Source organism: Meleagris gallopavo, chromosome 26 (genome assembly GCF_000146605.3).
Source record: "Meleagris gallopavo isolate NT-WF06-2002-E0010 breed Aviagen turkey brand Nicholas breeding stock chromosome 26, Turkey_5.1, whole genome shotgun sequence".
Classification (NCBI taxonomy): Eukaryota; Metazoa; Chordata; class Aves; order Galliformes; family Phasianidae; genus Meleagris; species Meleagris gallopavo.
In genome coordinates, this window is record NC_015036.2 from 6,273,144 (window position 1) to 6,291,530 (window position 18,387).

The following is an 18,387-nucleotide window of genomic DNA, read 5'->3' on the forward strand; positions in this document are numbered from 1 at the left end:
AAAAAAACCTCAGGGTCTTTGCAAGAAACCGTCTGATGGCAGATCAGCAGCCCCTGTGCCCGGATTTGATTGTAGAGTCAGGAAATTCTGCTGCCTGGGTTTTGCTTTTGCTGATTTTCCTCCCGGGTTATTTGCTGCATTTTGGTCAGCTGCACACCCAGTTGTTTGCATCACAAGACCGATCTGGATCGCCAGTGGCGTTTCTCATCCCATTCTGCCCTCTTCAGACTCCAAGCACCTGCTGCAGATGCCAGCGAACAGCCAAGAAAAGATGCCCCTGCAGGCAGTGGGTTCCCTGCTCCTCCAGACTCGGATATTGGCTCAGAAGACGGCATGCAGCCCTTCCCAGCCGTGCGCACGGCTCCTTTTCCTCGCTGGTTCCAGCTCCTCTCCCTCCTGCTGTCACACGGCTGTGCGAGGCAGAGCCTTTCTCCGAGATGCCTGCCTCGGGGGGGGAGGGAGGGCTGGTGGAAAGGGAGGGAAGAGGAGGAGGGATGCACGAGGGGCTCGGTGGCCTGGGAATCAGCCTGGTTTTGGTAAAATTTCCATGAATCATTGCTGTTACATATGGTTATTAGATATCTTGTCTCTGGGAATTCTAACATTCAGACTGCGAACTCCCTGAAGGGTTAATGCAGAAATTAGCTGATACGGAGAGGAAGTGCTGCCCTGGGACAGGCTCAGCAGCAGCACAATTATTAGGAGGGGGTGGCTGCTGGTACAGACCTCATCTCACTAATACAATGGCTTGTTTCTCAGCTAGTTCACAAAGCTAAGCTTGGAAATTCACAGAATCACAGAATGGCCAGGGTTGGAAGGGACCTCAAGGATCATGAATCTCCAGCCCCCTGTCACATGTAGGGCCACCAACCAAATTCCTCTGTAAGAGAAGAGAAACGAGAATCTAACTTTCACAACAGAACCTGCTGCCAGCAGAAAACATTGTCAGGAGCCAGAGGTCACGTTTTCTTTGGGCACATCACTGACTAGAGCTAGAAGCAAGCAAGGTCATTGTGAGCATCAAGACATCAAAACAAGATACAGAGTTTTGCTGCTGCTGAGCCTTATTTCTAAGGCACCAGGCAGTGACTGGTGCCCTGTAACAGGGCAATATATATATATTCCTGATTTCATAAGACTTGGTATAAATAGATCCCTCCCTGCTTGGCAGTTCCTCCTGCAATTCAGCAGGCAACCTGTGTGTTTGTAATTGCTGTGCCTCTGGTGAATGGCATTGGATGAGCCCCAGCCTGCTTTCTCCTTGCTCACACACAAGTTCTGTAGCTGGCAGTACTGAAGGCTACAGTGAAAAGTTTTCCTGTCCGGCAGCTTGGATCTATTCCTCAGCTGGGGTCTTGCATAAAAAACAACAACAACAACAACCACCACCAAAAACCACACAACCTGCTCTGTCAGCAGCCCTCAAAGCTACAGTCTTGCCCTTTGGCGACAGAGAGACCCCAGCACTCACATCTCTCTCCCAGCCAGTCTCCTAGCTGATAAACACAGCACAGATTTTGACCCTCATCTCTGAGGTAACAAAAATCCACATGATAGCCAGGAAATATTGGTATTCTCTAGATACTGTGATTAAAATTTAATAACATATTGCAGCATATTCCCAGTTTTAATTAAAATTGTTTTAGCCCCAGCTTGATCCAATCTCTGATCATTTCCTGATGAGCTGCCAGTAGCTCTCTGTGCATCCCATAGCACAGGATTAAGCAGAACTGTAGGATAAGAAAAATACTGGGCAGCCTGCAAAGGCTCAGGCCCCCCCTTCTGCTCCTTATGCACAGATAAATGAGCACAGACTGATCACTGAGAACAATTTTGGGTAGTTTCAAGATTTTAAACTCCAGATAAGCAGCTCCTATTAATGAAATGAGCCAACACAAAGAGTGTTTCTGTGCTTTTTTTTCCTTTATTTCTTCCCAAGCATCACATAGTGTTTCCAGAATTAGACCACTCTAAAGCTTTGCCAAACACATCAGCCCTCACTATTTTGACCCCAGGCCTCTATCCACCCACATCAGCTCACATTTACAATGCCTACAAGATGCACTATGCTCCACAGTGTAGAGATGTGCTGTTTTTTCTCCTGAAAACAAAACAGTTTTAAAAGTTCCAAACAGAAACAGACTAAAAAAATGCAAGAATTCTCACTAAAATAGCTAGACAGTTCATTTCAGATTTTCATCTGCATGGCACAATATTTTCTGAATCCACAGTAAATTTTGGAAGTCAGTGATATCATAGAGGCTCTCACCATGTTATGCCCTATCAGCAACAATGTCACCATTACCATATGGCAAAAGAACTCTTGGCACTGCAGGGAAAAAGCAAAGCAATGTAGGATGCGTACACAGAGTTTCACTGAACAGCAAAATACAGCCACAAACAGCTGTTGTCCAATAACACCTGTCTGACAGGACAGGAGTAAAATATGGCGTGTAAATAGGACATGTAAAATATGGCTATCTTAAAATGAACAGTAGCATAGTTCAGTCACTATCCTACTGAGATAGCAGTTCAAGAGTTAACACCAAAGTCCTGTGCCATTAACCATGAAATGCTGTGTCCTGGACCAGACTTTTTTTTAATCTCCCCCTGGAACAACAACTTTTCTCCTGACACTCTCTACTGACATCACGTAGAGGCACTGGCTCACAAGGAGTTTCCACACCCATATGTTTAAAGCAGACCTCACATTAACACACAACAAATTTTGAGTACAAATGGTTGTGTTGTTTTTGGGTTTCTTTTTTTTCTTTCCTTCTCCTCTGTTGGACAAGTGATCCTAATGCTCAGGTATTTAGAGGCCTCTTTATAGTATGGAGCTGAGAAATCCTGTGTCCTGAGAAACTATCAATGGCAATCAGCCCTAAGAAAATGAACCTCCTCACACCTGCACAAAAAGGGCAAATGAGAGCCCAGCTGAGACACTCTCAGGGAGCAGCCCTGGCAAGACAGAGAAGCAACGAAATTGAGTTGGGGCTTACAGAGGGAACAGGAAAGTCTGAATCAAAGAGCTGCAACTGTGCCCACACAGCTCTTAGTTTGCTCCAGAAGAGCTTAAATGGAGCAAAGCATTGTACCCAGAGGGAAACCTAATATGTTCAGTCAGTATGCAAGCTAGTTTTTTGTTATCTGGGGAAAAAGAGAAAGGCTGTCCTTTACTAGGAATCTACCCACAGTAAATCAGCTCCCCCACCATAATACAGTTTTTCTTTTGCTGTCTACACTGTCTCTCCTATATCCATGAAAATAAACGTAGACACACGTTCTCCCTTCCCCCTCCCTGCTGAAGTAAATGGGGGCAGAGTTCTGAGTTATTCCCCAAAGCAAAGAGGAGTGAGAAGAGCTTGTAGGGCACCAGTGTGTGTGTTGTGACTGGCACGCACTGCCCAGGTTCACAGCTGCAAGTTATACCACCTCATACTGGAAATGTGTTACATGATGCCATTTTAACCAATCCTGGCTTCTGCAGACTATTTTTTAGAAAGCCTTCCACTTCCCCCAGTTTGGCCCTGCTTAACTTGTGCAGTGAAGAAACTGAAGGCTGTTTATAGCACAGAACACATACGTCTCAAGATCCAAGTTCTACTTTAAAGAGCAAAGCCAACTCCAATGGAACTCATAGTGAACTCTGACTTTTGAGGCATCAAAGCAGTATGCAGGAGATTTTTTCAGCCAAATAATTAAGTGTTGCATTTTAGATTGAAAGTGAAAGCCTGGAGGATGGAAGGGTAATAGAGATAACTGTAAATCTAGAAACAATTGAAGCTGCTGATGAGGACATGATGGCAATGAAGACAGCTGCGGATCTCCCAGGGACTGCATTAAAGACTGGTATGTTTCTCTAACTGCTGTTCAAATCCACATGCCCCTCACTTCTATTTCAACAGGTAACAAAGTTTGCTTGGTTTAAACTCCTTTCCTCCATATTTTTTCCATCACAGTAACAAAGGGCATTTTAGGCAGCACCTGACAAATGAATGTGACAGGTCATGACTTGGCATGTTCTTTACCTGGAGGACTGGGACTCCAAGGGGATGTTATGCTGCCCTTCATACTGCTGCACCAGTGCGCGAACACTCCAGTAGGGGGTTTCAATCTCCTCATCCATACTGCTGTTTCTGGAATTAACAATCACAGAATGAGTGATGCCTTATCTAGTAGGGGGCAGAAATTCTTTTGGTCTCCAAGAAGGAAGGGAAGAAAGCTAAAGGCAGGAAGGAGAGAACAGCTAGAAAACTTCCTACTAAAACAGCTTTCTTACGGGGAGCTCTACTTCATTGTCTTGGTGAGAGGGAAACGAAGGCAAACAGAACCCCCCCTTTTAAACTCACAGAATCATAGTATCATTAGGATTTAGAAGTGGGTTTTTAGAGTTAAGGTAGTATGGTTAGGTTGAGGTTGGACTTGATGATCTTGAAAGTCTTTTCCAACCTGAGCAGTTCTCTGATTCTGTAATTAGGGTTGAAGATGATCTAGTCCAACCACCCACCTACCACCAACACCCGTGGGTCCTCTCCCTCCACACAGCCTTCCAGCCACTCTGCCCCAAGCCTGCAGTGACCAATCACCAGCTGGATGTAACTCCATTCACCACCAGTCTCTGGGCCCAGCCATCCAACCAATCTTTACCCAGCAAAGAGTGCACCTGTCCAGGCCATGGGCTACGGCTTCTCCAGGAGAATACTGTGGGAGGCAGTGTCAAAGGCTTTGCTGAATTCTGGTAGACTACATCTACAGCCCTTCCCTCATCCACCAGGTTGGTCACCTGGTCACAGAAGGAGATGAGTTTGGTCAGGCAGGATCTGCCTTTCATGAACCCATACTGGGTGGGTGTGATCTCCAGGTTGTCCTGCACATGCCTTGAGACTGCAATCAAGATGATCCAGATGATCCTTGCATAAGCTTTCCTGGAACCACGGTCAGACTGACAGGCCTCTAGTTCCCCAGATCCTCCTTATGACCCTTATAGATGGGCATCCCATTAGTAAGACTCCAGTCATCTGGGACCTCTCCAGGTGGCCAGGACTGCTAATAGATGATGGAATACAGCTTGGCAACCAATCTGCCAGCTCCCTCAGCACCCCTGAGTGGATCCCACCTGGCGCCAAGAACGTCTGACAGTCCAAGTGGAATAGCAGGTCTCTAAATGTTTCTACCTGAATTCTGGTGGGGTTTGTTCTGCTCTCCACCCCAGACATTCAGGTCAGATAACTGGTCTGAATATTAAAGACTGATATAAAAAGAAGGCAATGCATTCATCCTTAATTCTGTGACTAGAGAACAAGAAAAGCTCTGTAAAGGCAAGGAAAAGAGCAGAATTTGCAAACAGAATAAAGACTGTTTTTCTCTGATGAACTCCTGACCCAATATCTTTGCAAGATAAATCTTTAACATTTAATAAAAGATAATTAAAAAAAAACAAACACCAAACAAACTCCAATTTGAACATCATTTTCACACTGCTTCATGGGTACATCCTTAAGCCAGTATAACATGAGCAAATGACCTTCAGCTGTGTAAATGAAACTCTCAAAAGACAGCCATCTGGCCTCCATTTAAATGTCAGTACTATTATAATCCACATTGCACCTTTTGCAAGTGTTAAATGTGCTTTCAGAATTACGCATTCCTTCCGTACATGGATAATTTCCCCTCATTATCTCCAGAACTCCTCCATTTCCATGGTAGGATGCATAATCTGATTAACAACACACAACACTGCATCTGCCGACACAGCAGTGAGTGGAACATTGGAGAGATCAGCAACATCGAATGCAGAATGAACGTGTACTACAGGACCAAAACCACAGTTCTGGCAACAACTACTCACAGACTTGTAAACAACATCTGTAGATAAAACGTTAGTTTTGTTTCATTTGAAATGGAAACTTCTGCAAGAAGAAAGCACAAGGATGGCACTGTTTTCAGCTTGAACTGGGGAAGATGTGGCAGCAGAAGTTCCTCTGTCTTGGCCATAAAGACATGTTCTTTTTCAGTGAACACAGGTTCAGCAGTTGTTTTGCTGTAAAATTCAAAAAAGACTTGGGATACCTGTAATTTTCATTATGAGGCATCCAGGCTAGATCAGCAATCCCCTCTGTTAGGCCGCCAACAATTCAGGTGTTAGTGAGACAGCAGTGGTTTGTCTCTTGTTCACACAATATAAAGAGCTGCCTTATGTCAGGAATTGTCAGGATAAAGAGGCATCTATTTTGAAACGAACTGTGTCCACCTGCTAACACAGTCTGACCACACATAAATAGGAAAAATTCATTACCTCTGTCTGTGCCAGAAGACATCCCGGCCAGACTGCAGTACATCTTGGCGAACATCTGCCAGAGCAGCCACTGCCCCTTGGGCCACTGCAGCAGCTGAGCGGGGCCTGTGACTGCCAAACGATGCTGCTGAGCTCTTCCCCATCATGCCAGCAGGGCTGTGATTCACGGCTCTTCCAGAGCCTGGTTTGAAATGAGCAGCTAAGGCGAGGATCAGCCTCATGATAGATTTTAAATTACCATCGACAATATCTACAAAATACAAATAAAGCCAAGGACAGTAATGTTAATCTGATGTCACCAGAGCTGCATCTGACCAACAAGCATGAATGTAATTGAGTGAGATCACACCAGTAACAAAGGACTGCACAAGAGAAACTGCGTTATAGCACTGATGCTTAGCTCTACTTGTCTTGTTCAGAGCAAACTGACTGCCACCTACTGATTACATGTTTCAATGCTTTGAGCAGACGAGCCTTCCTCCCCCTGTGGCCATTTCCAACTAACAGTCCTGCGGGTTAAATGACAGAATATTATAATTTCTGAAAGCCTTAAAATAATATTACAGGCACTGGAAGCATGAAGGCTGGTTATTTGCTTTGGTGTCTGAAAAACAGAACCAGCAGAAAAAAAAAAGCAGCAGAAAAAAAAAAGAGATTGTCACCTCTTTATCACTCTGTTACTAAACTACAGGGGAAAAAACCCTCCTCCACAAATCAACATATTGTCTGTTTCACATGAAACAAAAGTAGAACTAGGCCTTCAACACTTAGAATCATTTGTGGCAACTGCCAGGGACTCATACCTTTTGCTGATGTCTGATGCATACGAATCTTTTTTGATGCCACGAACTGTAAGACTTGCTCCACGTTTTCCCTCATCTCCTGGTGGCTGGTAGGGTTGACCTGAACACCATTCAGCTTCTCACCAGCTAAAGAAGCAAAAAATTTTATTACAGAGAATAGTATTTAGTGTCACTTCAAGTACTGATAATAGGTGTGGGGGCTGATTTTATGTCTTGTCAGGGACTGCAAGAAGACCTGCTTGTCCTGTTTTTTCCTTGTACCAGGAATAGCTAGGTTGGAAGCAGACTTTACAATATATTGTCAGCAAAGAAGCATTTTTAAGTGTACTTCCTTATTCCATGATTATTCCTGAGCCACTGTGACCTTATGAGTGGAAATATTACACTGTTTTGCAGAGAGACAGACAGAATTATCTCTCAAATCTGATTCTTCTCTCACTACTTATAAATATCAGAATCTCAGCAAGCAGATCACTCTTCCAACAATGCCATACACTAACACCATTTCTTTATAAGATAAATCCTTCTATAACTCCATTCCAGCCTTGTGGGAGTTACTGGGTCCTGGAGAGGATTCCACATGTCTGTCACATGATACCTGAGAGACCACATACATAGTTCAGAAGGTCTGCAATTTGGCTGTGTTGCAGCTGTCTGCTAACACATATGGCCTTTAATGGAATTGTCTTTATGATTTGCTTTATGATTATTTTCTTTCCAAGTAACCCCTACCCCCCCCAAACTCCACTGCCATCATTAGCACTCTTCAGTTGCCCAACAGATGTCAGAGCCAAGGCCAGCCCATTTTACTGGAGATCTAAAACTGCAAGATGAAAAATAGTGCCATATGGCATTACTGACCTACAATCTCGATAAGTGAGGCAAGGATGACTCCATCTCTGAGATCTTGTCTCAGGTCTTGGACTGGCTTTATTGTTGGCTTCTTCTTCAGCTGGGAATTTACCCAGGCCACATATGCCTGTAGCTGTTGCTGAAAATGGAAAACAAAACATTTGCACATCATTGCCATTTCAGAGGGGAGTTGCACAGTTGTTACTTTTCTGTCTTTTGACTTTGAGAACAAATGGTCTGAACCCCAAAGCCTGCTGAGCATGGCCCTGACATCACGGCACACTGTGGTGCAGCTCGCTCCATGGCAGGACAGGAGGAGGAAGCAGACAGCACAACAGTGCCAGAACTGATTTGCTCATTGCATTTCATGGCCCCACTCATGACTGCATTTTTTCCAAGGTATCTATAAAGTAGAAAACCCACAGTGCAGAAGCAAGAAAAATCTGTGATATTTCCTGTTAAACTCTACTATCTACCAAAATAAACAACGAGGATGGATTTTCTGGAAAATAAAACAGCTTTCCCCTGTAGCACACCCTGTAGCATGGATCACTCATGGGAGCACGCACCACTCAGCAGGGAAGGGGTACCCTGTTGTACAGCTTCTCCCCCAGCTCCAGTGCCATAGGGCTGCATCAGCATTTCTAGAAGACCCAGTTTCTGTCTGCATAAAGCCCTGTACTCCAGCAAACTGGCTTGCCACAGTACTTAACATCTGCAAGATGTGACAGCAAAAAGCACTGCCTTTCCAGTGGGTCACACTGGTGCTGCTTCATTCAGCTGTGAGCGTTGCCAGCAGGGGAAGAAAATCAAGGTTCAGGTGAGTGTGAGAAGTACAGGGACAGCAACCTGCAGGTCCTCAATGCCTTCCCTTCCACCCCACCCCTACAGCGCTTCCACAGCCAACAGGGGCTCTGGTGACTGAAATCCCTTTGGGCTGGGCTGTTGTAGCACACAGAGGGTAAACAAACTGATCCATTTATGGGATTACATCCTGTTTCACTAAGCTTCCCATTATTCTGCCCATGCAGCAGGTTTTAAGACTTCATTCCGTATTATCACAGCAATGTCAGAGTTTATGCTTTTACAACCCATCAAAGTCACAATCTGATCTTGGCTTCACTTGTAATTATCCTGACATAGGAAATCCAACATTAACCACACCATGGTTCAGTCTGCAGGCTCAGAAAGGTGCCTGGACCTCCATGAGGCTGTTGCTGCTTACTCAGCGGAGATGGAGAGTGGGATAGAGAATGCGAGCTTCAGGGATTGCTGCTGGATTTTGGAAAGAAAGAAAGCAGAACTGGAAAAGTTGGTGCACCCTTGCTGGAGCAGACATGGCCTTATCACATGGACTGAGTCTGAAAGCTTTTCTTCCACTGTAATGGCAACAGTGCACATCAGTTTTGCCTGCCCTGTTTCAGAGGTTTTTTTTCTACTTGATGGGGACTGTGAAGAATCAACAATTGCTAACTTCTCAACTTCTCTCTCCTGTACAAGTGAATGATTCTGTGTCGATTTCCAGAACAGCGATGATCATTCTTGCCAGCCTGCAAGAAGCTGCTCTGCATCTTGCAACAGTATTTTAACTGGTGCTGGATCTCAGTGCCCCTAATCTCACAACAGTCTGATTCCAGAGCTAGAGAGAGCACAATCCTTCTATTACTCGTATTCAATAAAGTTTTATTCAAGCAAATACCAGTAGAAATAAGGTAGGCTTGTTTACAGTAACACAACATTATTATAGAATTATCCAGATTCAATACTAAAGACCTACTGAATAGGATTGCATGAAAATCCTGAAGTCTGTGTAATTTGGGGAAGTAATCTCCTTCTAATAACTGGGCTGACTGCCTTGCTGTCATTTTTCAAATCATTTTACAAAGTTCTGAACTGGAATGTTATCTCATATTAATTCCACAAAGGCAAAATCCCTTCTTGCCTATAGAAAGCTTGCAATTTTACACTGGAGTTTATTTGACTCTTCCATTCAAATACTTTTTCCAGTCAATAGAAAAAAAAAAAAGACTTTATTTTCTCTCATTCCTCATGCATTCATAAGAAAGCATTTTGGCAATCTTTTAGTCTTCATGTCTTCAAAGCACAAGAATTAAAATGTTATCATTGGAACAAAAAGAAAATCACTGGTATATTTACACTTTTAACAGTGCTGCTAAAAGGAGGATTCGAAGGCAATTGAAGATGGATGTTACCACCACAAGGGAGAGAATTTCATAGCAGTAGCTGCTATAGCACTGAAGGTTGACATTTCATTAGCAGACTTACAGTACATATTTTTTCCACTAAAGCATAAGATTTTCCTATGTAAGCTCAGATGGTTGGAGTGATCAGTATTTCCTGATTTTATATCCAAAAACTAAAGAGCTAGTGACTACCAAGAGTCCTAAATTGTTGCAAAGCAAAAATACCCCAGGTATCATCTTCCAGCGCATACAAACAAAAAACAAGACTTGCTACACTCTATTTTGCCAGGAGAACAGCAGCTCCAGACAATTCACCTCAAACAACTCCTGGCTGACAGCTATATCCAAGAGCAATCAGAGAGGGAAGAGCAATGGTTCATCCTAGCTTGTCCCTTTCTTTTCCCTGAGTAACTCTTCGCTCAGCCATTTGCCACCAAGGAGATTTCTGCTACTTCTCTACATGCTAGTCTGAACTTTTCACCTAAATCCTGGACTTAATGGAGAAGACACTAAGATCAAGTCCTTCACCAACATTTTTTTCAAAAACAGGATTTTCAAAGGAAAAACAAAGCAGCCTAAGGTTTGCTATACAGAGCAGAGGTTATCAGGATTGTGGTGAACTTAAGCTTAATCCTATTTATATTAACAGAGCTTTGTGTTCCAAAAAAAGGCCAGGTTTCCTTGCATTCTGCAACTGGAAGAGTAACTCCTACCTGCAGGAACTTGGAGCCCAGACTGCTTCAGCTCCTACAGTGATCATTGCAGAGCGCTTGCATCTAAATGACTCTGGAAGCCCTAACAGACTTTTCACGGTGGAAGAGAATTTGAAAGCTTGGTACTAGGGGCCACCTGCAGTTGTAAGGAGTTCAACAACGTGCAGGTACTTCTGTTAGCAAATTACAGGTTCTTTAGCAAACATACTTTGCAGTGCAGGATTTCATTTTATACCATTTTACTAGCCACACTCTGAAGAAAGGTCTCAGACCTCCTCCTTATTGGAAAGCGTACTGCTGAGATCAGGAGCTACTTTGTGCTTTCTCTCCACAGCCCATGATATGGTGTCTTCAGGGTCAGCACTTCATCTCATGCTCTGTGAGCCCTTACAGATAATTACAACTAAGAGCCATTAACTAATATTTTCCAACGGTAGAAGAAAAGCAGCAGCTCTATTGCAAATCTCCTGCCAGTTCTAGATCTCTTTGCTGTTCTCATTTAAGCAGTGCAATTCACCACCTGCTGCTTAGGGCTCATGTTTCTTTCAACTATGCATCAGCCCAGTCTGCCCTACAGTGAATACAGGTAGATCATGGTGCTTTGATATGCTGCTCTGTCCTTTACCTTCAGTGCCATCTACATGGCTCTGTACCATGTTAAATTTTCACGTCCTTTGAGATTAGGGAATTGCACATATTTCTTGGTAAAGTCATTCTGTAGTTGGTAGATGCTTTCAACAGGCCTGACATCCTTGCTGTCATGTTAGACTCCCAACTTCTATAAGAGAAGTCATCTTTTCTATACACACATAGTTGATGAATATGAATCTATTCTTCTTGGATTTAGGGACTCTGTCTGGAAGAATAATGCTTCTTGTAATCTTCGTTCTGTTTTTTTTCTTTATAGCCTAACACCAGCTCTAACAAGGTCAAAAATAATAGCCCTCGTACTATAAGGATGGTCTCGGTATGAAAGGCATTTAATGTCCTGTCTGTTTAGAGCATTGAACCAAAAGTCTGCAACAACAGAGTTCAAAGGACAGACTAATTGCATCAGGATGTAATTTTAAGGCCTTGTATAATTTCTAAGCTTTCTGACATTATTACCTTGATTAAATGAGCTCTGTAATTTGCCACCCAGTGCCCCTCAAGTTTGAGGTTTCTTTTGCTTTTGCTTGGGATACCTTTGTAGAAGCAGACTATAAAAACTTATAAGCAAAGAAAACAATGTTTCTCACTGCTCTCAAAACCAGCAGAAGATGCTTTTTTTTTTTTTCTCTTGAAAATCATTGCTTAAGTATGACACTTGTGTGTGTTAATCTCCTCTGCACAGATTTGTAAAGTACATCCTTGTATTCCAAGGTATCTAGTCACCAAGAGTCACCTGGGTCAAAAGGATGCTCTATCAAAAGAACAGCAGGCCTGTGTTAGCAAGGCAATTCCTGCAATATCTACGTTCATTGTGTGAAATGAAGTCTGACAGGAGAGTGAAGGTCAGTTTTTATGGGGGGGAGAAGGAATTTTTTCCACAGCTGAGCAGCTAAGGGTAAAAGCAGATGCTCTGAGTGGGGCTAGCACTGAACATAAAATTATTCTTTGCTCTCATGAGTATACAGATTACGATTAGTTTACACCAGGGAAACACAGCTGCTCTTGAGAACAGGAAGCCTCCATAACTTAAACTAAAGCAATACGTTACTAGCTAAAAGCAAGTCTGAGATACTCTGTGGAAGAGGGGATGGAATATTTATACAATCAAGCAGAGCAATCAGAGGACACTTGTGGCTGGCATGAAGCTGTGAGGCTCACATTTCATACTCAGTTTGATTTCTCCTTGATGACCGGTGGTGTTAAGCCCAGGAGGGATGTGCGTTTTCTGTAAAGAATGGAGCATGGGAGCAGAACAGACAGGTGGTGTCTGAGCCATGAAGGGGTGAAGAACCAGGAAGCACAAGCAAAACATGAAATAATAAAACACACCAAGAGACCATCCCTGCCACCATGTGAGAATGGACATAGCAGCCACTGTTTGGTTTCATCATGAGCCCTCACAATATTCCTTCCTCCTCAGTTTACTGGCAGGTAATGGTGTTCCAGCATGGTCTGCACAATGAGTGCAGCCAGGCAGCAGCTGCCCAGGCATTCTGTCCTGAGTGCACACAGAGTCTGACCAAACCAACTTCTTGTGCTCCCTGAACAGGAAAGCCAATGGCAACCTGCCCTCCCCATGCAGTCACAGGATTCCCATCTCTGCAATTTCTTGGTAGTTTTCACTCCTTATGATTTATCTGTCTCCCCAGTACTACAATAATAAAAAAATAAAGAGCACTTTAAAAACCGTGTTTTCCAGAGTCAGGTCAATTTCTGTCCTTCTGAAATTCAACCTACAGAAGATGATGGGAAACAAAAAGACACCATGCTCTTTGTCAGCTTCTCCCAAAAGCCGTTTACAGGCTTTCTAACAGCCGTCAGATTCAGAGACCTCACATACTCAAGAAAGGAATCCATTCCATAAAATAAGCCATTCTCCATAACTCACTGCAATTTATATTATTTTCTTGTACAAATGTAAAAGCTCTACAAAATAAAATCTCCAAGATAAAATCATCAGCTGTAATCCAGCCACAAACTTTTCAGTACTACTACTGGTTTGCAGTCCCCCTGTGGAGCTGCCCCATATTGCCTTCTGTTAGTAAACAACTCTCCCTGTTCCCTGGCCGCAAAATCTTGCTCATTTTTCTCTTTTTCTTCTCCACAAAGGACTGGGAGACACTGCAGTTCCTAAGAGATGCTGCAGAAAAGCACACTGCCTCACCCTGGAAAAGTCCGCGTGGGATTTGGGGGCATGCATTTATTTACCTCCGTGAAGCCCTCCTGCAGAATATCCAGTAAATTCCCCCTGGCCAAGCAGGCAAGCATTCTCCAAGAGCCCACTGAGGGGTGAGGGTCTCAGAAGGCGTACGGCAGATCCTCCAGCTCTGGGCACAGCCTCTTCCTCCTCCTCCCAAAGACAAAGAGTTGGAGCTCATGAGGAACCGCATTCATATCCCATATGTGCAGCCTGTTAGTGCACGCAGATAGTTGAGCCAAAGTCAAGGCTTGCACTGGGCATGCTCACGAGAGAGCTGCTGGGAGAGCAGCGGAGAGATGTCATACGGTTCCCATAGAAACGCCTCAGCTTACAAGATGCAGCCCAAGCACTGAGTTGGGGAAACATCTGAAACCTATTTCCAGCAGTCGTACTCACATGAAAACTGCTGCGGAAAAGAGGTTTTCAAACCCACCAAACACAGCCAGCCCTGTCCGGCGTGGGGGCAGGGAGCGAGTCAGCAAATAGCAGATGTCTTGCTTAGCTAGAGAGAGGAAAGACTGTAAGAGCTGGCCAGCTTAAACTTTCAGCAATTGCTTCACAGCCTTGAAGAAATGGCACCATTTTTAGCAACCCTGTGGAGACAGGAAGCTGCAGATGAGGCCACAATGCAGCAAATAACATTTGCACAGTGCTGGACTCCACTCTAGCTGCTGTGGCAATGAAGATGAAAGAAGAAATAAGGACAAAAACTTTAAATTAGAATTAAATACAACCACCAGCAAAGTTTCTAAATCAACAGTAACTACATTCATTCCAGGAAAAAAATGCATCAAATATCTTCAGGCAATCTCCCAAACTTCATCTCAGCTTACAAGAAGTGCCCTGAAAAAAGAAGGAAAATATGGAGAACCCCTCCTGCCAGGGGCTGTCTGCCAGTCCTGCTGGGCAGCACAGCAAGCACTGCCGAGCAACACACCACGCCTTCAGGGTTCTGAATACCTGGCTAACCATATCTAAGGGGAAAAACAAACATGTTTTCCTGCCTAAGTATTGAAGGCTCTGGAAGAAAAAGCCATTGCATAATTTTACCATTCTAGAGTTTTCTCCGTCAGATATGGAAGATGTAGGTAAAATACAGAAAAATGAGCAACAGCTAATTTCTTTATACAACTAAGACAAGTAATTAAAAAACAAGTCACTCGCCACTCGTGACATGAGTTTTAGTTATATTCCGTTTGCCTTTCCTATTTACTTTCCCAAATTCAGTAGGAACTGAGACTTTTGTTTTCTTTAATTCCTATGTCACATCTGTTAAGCAAACTATACAGTACCGTGAATCTTTGCATAAAATCTTGCAAGGAGGCAATGCTGGTGGTTAGCACTTTGATCCAATTTGCTCTTGAGACTCAAAATGACTCATAACGCCATTAACTAGATGACAGGAAATATTTCTCCCCATTTATACAGTGCAGACAAGTAGGTTGTGTCTTGCAATTTCAATTACATTTCATAGAAAACCTAAGTGAACGGATTCTCCATCAGCAGGTGACTCCATTTGAAAAACAAAACTAATTTTGAGCCTTTTCTGTGAACTTTATAATAATCTCAAAGAAAGTTATATTTATTAACTGTTTTTCAATGCTACACAGTAAACATACATCCATGGAAGACATTTACAGGTAAGAATACTGAGGTCATCCCTTCCCTCTATTCCTTCAATTTCTGGAAGTAAACACACACACATACACACACACACACAAATCCAGATAAACTGCAGAAGTACTACAGTGAAACCAAGTGTACTTTGGTTTTATGGAGAGGTGACAGATGGCTGCGAGGTGTTCTCTGACTGTGTTTGGAATTGGTTTTATGAATTTGATAGCAGATTAAGAATTATGTGCTCACAATCCCTACAAGCTCTAGATACACTTGTCCTTTGAAGAGGAGATAAGCCACAGGCAGACAGTCCCCCATCACAGACTTTATACTGGAGACATGACCCAAATTTTCAGGATTTCAAAATGGGATAAAGAGATAATCTGTGAAAACAGCAGAGAAACAAAAAGCATAAAAATAATTTAATGTGTAAAAGGTATTGTTTAAATCATAATAAGCTGATAAACTGCAAAAAGAGTTCACTGATTATGTACCTTGGTGGCATTCAGTGGAAATGACTTAAGAAACAACATTTTTTGTTATCCTGGTAAGCATTTCTCTCACCCCTACTCCCCATTCTCCCATTTCTTGGCACAAAAAAAAGGACTTAAAGCTAGATGTGTCACTCATAGTATGGTATGCCATCCCTGAGAAATGCAAAAGATCATCAGCTGAACATATTGGGGGAACTGTGAAGAATTTCATTTGGATTGGAGACAATGCTCAGGTCGGACACCCTCCCCTGCCTTCCTTTTTGGATCAACAAAAGCTGGGACTGAAATCTGAAATTCAGGTGATCGCTTTCAATCTCATATCCCTACCAAGGAGCTTCCACCCACTAGAACGTGGCAGCGGGTGGTGTTCTCCTTACTCATGGCAGGTCCAGGGACAGACCTGCTCACAGCGTGCTGTCCATCAGAGATTTTGTTATCCGAAGATTTGTTTCTACATGGGGATCCTTATCTCTGAAACAGAACTGCCTCTCTTTGACAACAGGAATATCAGAGAATAGAAACTAGGCCATTTCTGATGGATAGACTGAGTGGCAGAGTATGCTGGGCCATTCTTCAGTTTATTGTGGTAACACAAATGCATTTGGGTACATGTGTGTGCTGAAAATAAGTTTTAAAAATTAAATTCCCTTTTTGCATTTCACTCTTAAATATCAAGCCTCTTGTAGCAGGGATCATATTTTTCTTTCAGTTTTATAGCATTGTAAAAGATTCCTTTAAATGTTTTATTTGCAGTAAGAAAAAAAAAAGGTCCTCTCAGCTAAAAATAATTCGTTGTAATTCTTACTTTCAAGAAAGACTTTTAAAATTCCTGAAAAACAATTCCAAAATGAAGCGAATGGGGGGCGGCGATGCAAAAAGGATCTTGGCTCTATGGCTCCTTTGGCTCTATGGCTGACCTACAGAACAAACACGCCGTGCAGGTTTGGTTGGCAGCATTGCCCTCTCCTGGCCGCTCTCAGCATAACCGTCGTGCTGAATCCTGAGCAAGATGCGGGACAAAGCATCTTGGAAGACATCAAGCTGAGCGGTGCAGCTGATATAACAGAAAGAAGGGATGCCATCGAGAGGGACTTTGACAAACTTTAAAGGTGGGCCCATGTAGACCTAACGATATTCAACAAGGCCAAGTACGAAGTGCTGCACCTGAGTTGGGGCAATCCCAGATATGCATACAGACTGGAAGAAGAACTCCTTCAAAGTAGCCCTGTGCAGAAGGACCTGAGGGTCCTGGCAGATGAAAAACTTAACATGAGTGAGCAAGTGTCTGTTTGCAGCCCGGAAGGCCGATAGTATTCTGGGCTGCATTAAAAGAGGGATGGCCAGCAGGGCAAAGTGATGGTTGTTTCACTCTGCCTTGTACGGCTCCATTTGGAGTACTGCCCTTAAAACAGGAGTGATGTAGAGCTTTTGGAAAGGGCACACGGCACGAGGGTGCTCAGAGGACTGGAGCACCTCCCCTACAATGACAGGCTGAGGGAGCATGGCTTATTCAGTCTGGAAAAGAGAAAGCTGTGGAGAGGCCTCATTGGAGAGGCCTTCCAGTATGTAAAGAGAGATTATAAACAGGAGGGAAAATGACTTTTTTCATGGGTAGACAGTGATAGGACAAGAGGGAATGGTTTTAAACAAAAGGAGGGAGATTTAGATTAGATATCAGAAGAAGTTTTTCACACTGAGGCAGTGAGGCGCTGGCATAGGCTGCCCAGAGAACTGTGGGTGCACCATGGAGACATTCAAAGCCAGGTTGAATGAGGCCCTGGTCAGTCAGAGCTGGTTCTTGATGTCAGCAACCCTGCCCATGGTGGAGAAGCTGGGAGTAGATGATCTTTGAGGACCTTTCCAACCCAAGCCATCCTGCGATTCAGTGATTCTATGATTCAGAAGCACAGTCACAGGGTGCCCCTCCCAACCTCCCCACAAAGCTCCCACAGAGCAGTCACACTCACAGATGCCGCAGCAGGCTGTGGTGGGGGATAGAGCCCCGCGCCCAGCCGCGTTCCCATGCCAGGTGCCACAGCTCCGCTCAGCGCAGCAGTAACGCACCAGCAGCACAGCACGCCTTCTGTCCTCAGTCCTGAGGGGGAGAAGCACGAAGGGCAGGAACGGACTCAGCAGTGCGGTGCCTGGATGCACCCTTCTGTACCATCCTACAGAAGGCAGCAATTCCCCTCTATGGTGGGTGTATCCAGGGCAGAAAGTTGTTGCCTTCTGTAGAAAAAAATACATTTAAGTTTTAACATCCGTGGACTTGGAGGAAGTTACACATCTTTTGTTTTCTTCCCCACGTAAAGCGAGGATGGTGGACAGGATTCCTTCAGAACATGTTACACAAGATTCTCGATGACATCGGCTCATAGCACCCATGGGATCCAACTATCTCCCCCCTCCTGAAGGAGGAATCCAAATCAGCGCTGCCAATGCAGCAGTGGGAATTGCTAATTTAAAACAGAACGGCGGACAGGTGCCAGGCGCTGACAGGCCGGGCAGCCGGAGCGCGGGGAAACAGGGGAATCCCAGAGGGCAGGATGGGGCCC

The 18,387-nt window shown here is 44.0% G+C and overlaps 1 protein-coding gene across 5 annotated transcripts in view; it reads right to left on the minus strand.

The window, feature by feature from the left end:
- The window catches only part of DIXDC1 (DIX domain containing 1), a 32,786-nt gene extending 14,459 nt beyond the window's left edge, over positions 1–18,327 (minus strand). Inside the window, exons 1-5 of one of the 5 annotated variants that reach the window (XM_019622867.2) lie at positions 17,897–18,327; positions 7,963–8,092; positions 7,102–7,227; positions 6,299–6,548; positions 4,032–4,139 (exon numbers count right to left, since the gene is read on the minus strand). In XM_019622867.2, the coding sequence (XP_019478412.1) occupies positions 4,032–4,139; positions 6,299–6,548; positions 7,102–7,227; positions 7,963–8,092; positions 17,897–18,079 (797 nt within the window). In that variant the 5' untranslated portion in view covers positions 18,080–18,327. Of the gene's footprint in view, positions 1–4,031; positions 4,140–6,298; positions 6,549–7,101; positions 7,228–7,962; positions 8,093–13,729; positions 13,976–17,799 lie in introns of those variants that run through there. The other 4 variants (XM_019622868.2, XM_019622869.2, XM_010723773.3 and 1 more) reach the window with 4 other exon arrangements.
- Between the last annotated feature and the right edge of the window lie 60 nt (positions 18,328–18,387).